General features: G+C 43.1%; 1 protein-coding gene across 3 annotated transcripts in view; it reads right to left on the bottom strand.

Annotated features, from left to right (window-relative positions):
* Nucleotides 1–272: 272 nt before the first annotated feature.
* Aig1 (androgen induced 1) overlaps nt 273–2,671 on the bottom strand; it is a 252,323-nt gene continuing 249,924 nt past the window's right edge. For all 3 annotated transcript variants that reach the window (XM_060380248.1, XM_060380247.1, XM_060380250.1), the window contains one exon: nt 273–841. In XM_060380248.1, the coding sequence (XP_060236231.1) occupies nt 814–841 (28 nt within the window). In that variant the 3' untranslated portion in view covers nt 273–813. The remainder of the gene's footprint in view (nt 842–2,671) is intronic.

Below are 2,671 nucleotides of genomic sequence, written 5' to 3'. Positions count from 1 at the left end.
CACCTCTCCCCCAGGGGCTCGCAGCTTACCAGGCCACAGAGGAAGACGATGTAGCCAGCCTTGATGAGACCTGATAAGCTAGGGTCAGATAGAAGGGGAGGAGGTCCTCCCCTATCAGGGGACTAGGGAAAGGGCATAGAGGGAGGGTGGGTGTGACTAGAAGGAGATAATGGAGGGGGCTACAGTGGGGATACAAAGTGAAAAAATTGTAATAAATATATATAAACAAAATCAAATTAAAAAAAAGACTGAGATAGACCATGGAGACCAGGTTTGGGTTGGTTGGTCTTTATTAATGGTAACACTTGGGCAGTGTTTCACAGACCCTATTACTAACTCTACTCATTTCAGACAAGTGTGACACTATCACCACAGGAACTACCTAACTCTTGGGTCCATCCTGTATCCTAGAGTCATCACTCCATCCTCAATCCACATCTGCTCCTCCAATTTTATGAGATTCCTCAACAAAAAGTACATTTGATTTTTTCTCAATTAAATGGAATTACTGCCAAAATGAAATTTTAATGATCAACTTTAGTTTTAAAACTAGAAAAAAAGAAACAAAAAATCAACAATAATGAACTTGGATAGAGAATTTAAAAAAATGAGGGTGAGTTCTTTTCAAAGGCAATGTGTCCTATTTTGTATATATTTGTATGTAAAAGTTGCTCTCCCTCAGGGCCAGGGAGACAGAACTGATGTCACAGCCCCCTCTGAAGTTCTGTCTCCTCATTGCTAGTGCCCAGGGCCCAAAGAATGCAAGGGCAGCTTCTTTCTGCTTCTCCTCTTAGCCTGGGATCTCATTCCAGCTTAGGCTTCACTTTCTCTTCTTCCATACCTGGAAATAGAAGCAAAAGCTTTATTTGAGCATCACTGAGCACCTAGGCCAGCTCTGCTCACAGAGGTTCTGGCCACCACTTCCACCCACCTTTCTGTCCCTCCCTCCTAAGCTAAGAAGAAAAGCCATTTACAGTGTTTTCCAGAAATACCCTTAGTGATCCCTCTCTCCACCCTTTCCTAACATCTTGGAGACACAGCCAGCTCCTTGTGCTTCGGGGAGAAGGACCCTGAGGCAGGATTCTTCCTGATGTATTGGTTTCCATGGTGGATACTCCAGTTGGATTGCTTCTTAACCAGCCTCTCAGCACCAAGAGCCATGTAGCTGATACACTTAAACAGCTCCATTTATTTTTCACTTCATTCCTGTCCATTCTTAAGATCAGATTCTGGATTTCCAAAAGTCAAAGAAGTCTTTCTTTTTAACATTTATTTTTAAAAAGCTCATGGGCTCTAATTAGCCATAGGAGCTGTTTCTGCTTATATATATTTAATCCCTCCCTGCCTGCCTCATGCTAGAGAGCAACTCCACGGCCTCAACCACTGTACCCCTGACTATACTCCTAGTCCCATACTCAAGCATGCTGAAACCCAAGATCTGCCTGCAGGAGCCCACCCATTCACATCTGCTTTTCCTGAAGGACTTATATGTACTGGATCAGAAAGGCTTTGTCTGTTGTCCTGGTGATGTTTCATTTTCCTGGAAATGAAATTGCTTAGGCCACTGTCCTAAGTTATACTTAAATCCAGACATTCCATCTGCTTTTTTTTTTTTTTTTGCTTTTGCTTTTAGTTAAACATTTTTTTTCCTTAAACTTCCCCAAAGTTCTTCAGTACTTTTTGTGTGTTTGTTTCAATAGCAATAACAAACAAAAGAACTTGAAATAATGTCTTTCTGGTCCTGTTAGTATTCTTTTGTAAATGTCTAGATCCCTGAGTGCAGAGCCTTTGACAGTTTTGTTCTTGATTACAGCCAGGTGCTTGTTAGTGTCTGTTTCATGGCAGACACTCCAGCTAATCTTCTGTTGGGGGCCTTCTGGCACCTTGCTGCCCCCTGAATTTTGGCATCTGGCTTGACCGGACTACTGCCCGGATACAATAGTGCATTTCTGGCTGACCTGGGGCTTTCGATAAGATCATCTTCCTGAAATACCTTAAATCCTCCTCTCCCTCGGGGCTTCCTAAGTAACTCTTCTGAGGAACTTTCCAAATTACCATTATTAGCACATCTTGGTGGGCCATCCTGTGATTTCTAGTCACTTAGTAACTCTGCCAAAGGCAATTACATTCCTTCCACTTCTGCCTATGTAGTTGTATGGAAAATTCGAATAAATGGTGACTTTGATCAGAGATACTGTCTTGGTCTTCATTTCTTGTGCCCTTGTCCCCTTTTTCATTCCCATTCCCCCATTCAGGATCTCTGGTGACAGATCTCTGGTGGGACAGGTCAATCTTTGTTGATAATAATTGCTCTGAGAGGAGGTTCTGAAAGCAGGACTAGCAGGAAAATCAATAAACATGTAGGGTCCCCCAGCAATCAGTCATGAAGGCTGGAATTGTTCTAGTGCATACGTTAGGGATTCCTGTCCCCTACCAACTTCCACCCCTAGTTAGCTTCACTGAGTCTGGAGGAGGCAGGAGAATAAGAACCAATGCTCTGGGCAGGTATCCTCATCCATGGTTGACTTCCATAGATGAGGAGCTGGCACAGATCTAAAACACTGTTTCCAAAATACTTCTCATAGATCATGTGAGGGGAACACCACACCCAGAAACATGGGCATGAAGAGAGAGTTAAACTATACACCATGTCTTCACTGTTGGGTAGGTA

This window comes from Meriones unguiculatus, chromosome 3, assembly GCF_030254825.1.
Source record: "Meriones unguiculatus strain TT.TT164.6M chromosome 3, Bangor_MerUng_6.1, whole genome shotgun sequence".
Lineage (NCBI taxonomy): Eukaryota > Metazoa > Chordata > Mammalia > Rodentia > Muridae > Meriones > Meriones unguiculatus.
This window is presented reverse-complemented; position numbering and strand designations above follow the sequence as displayed.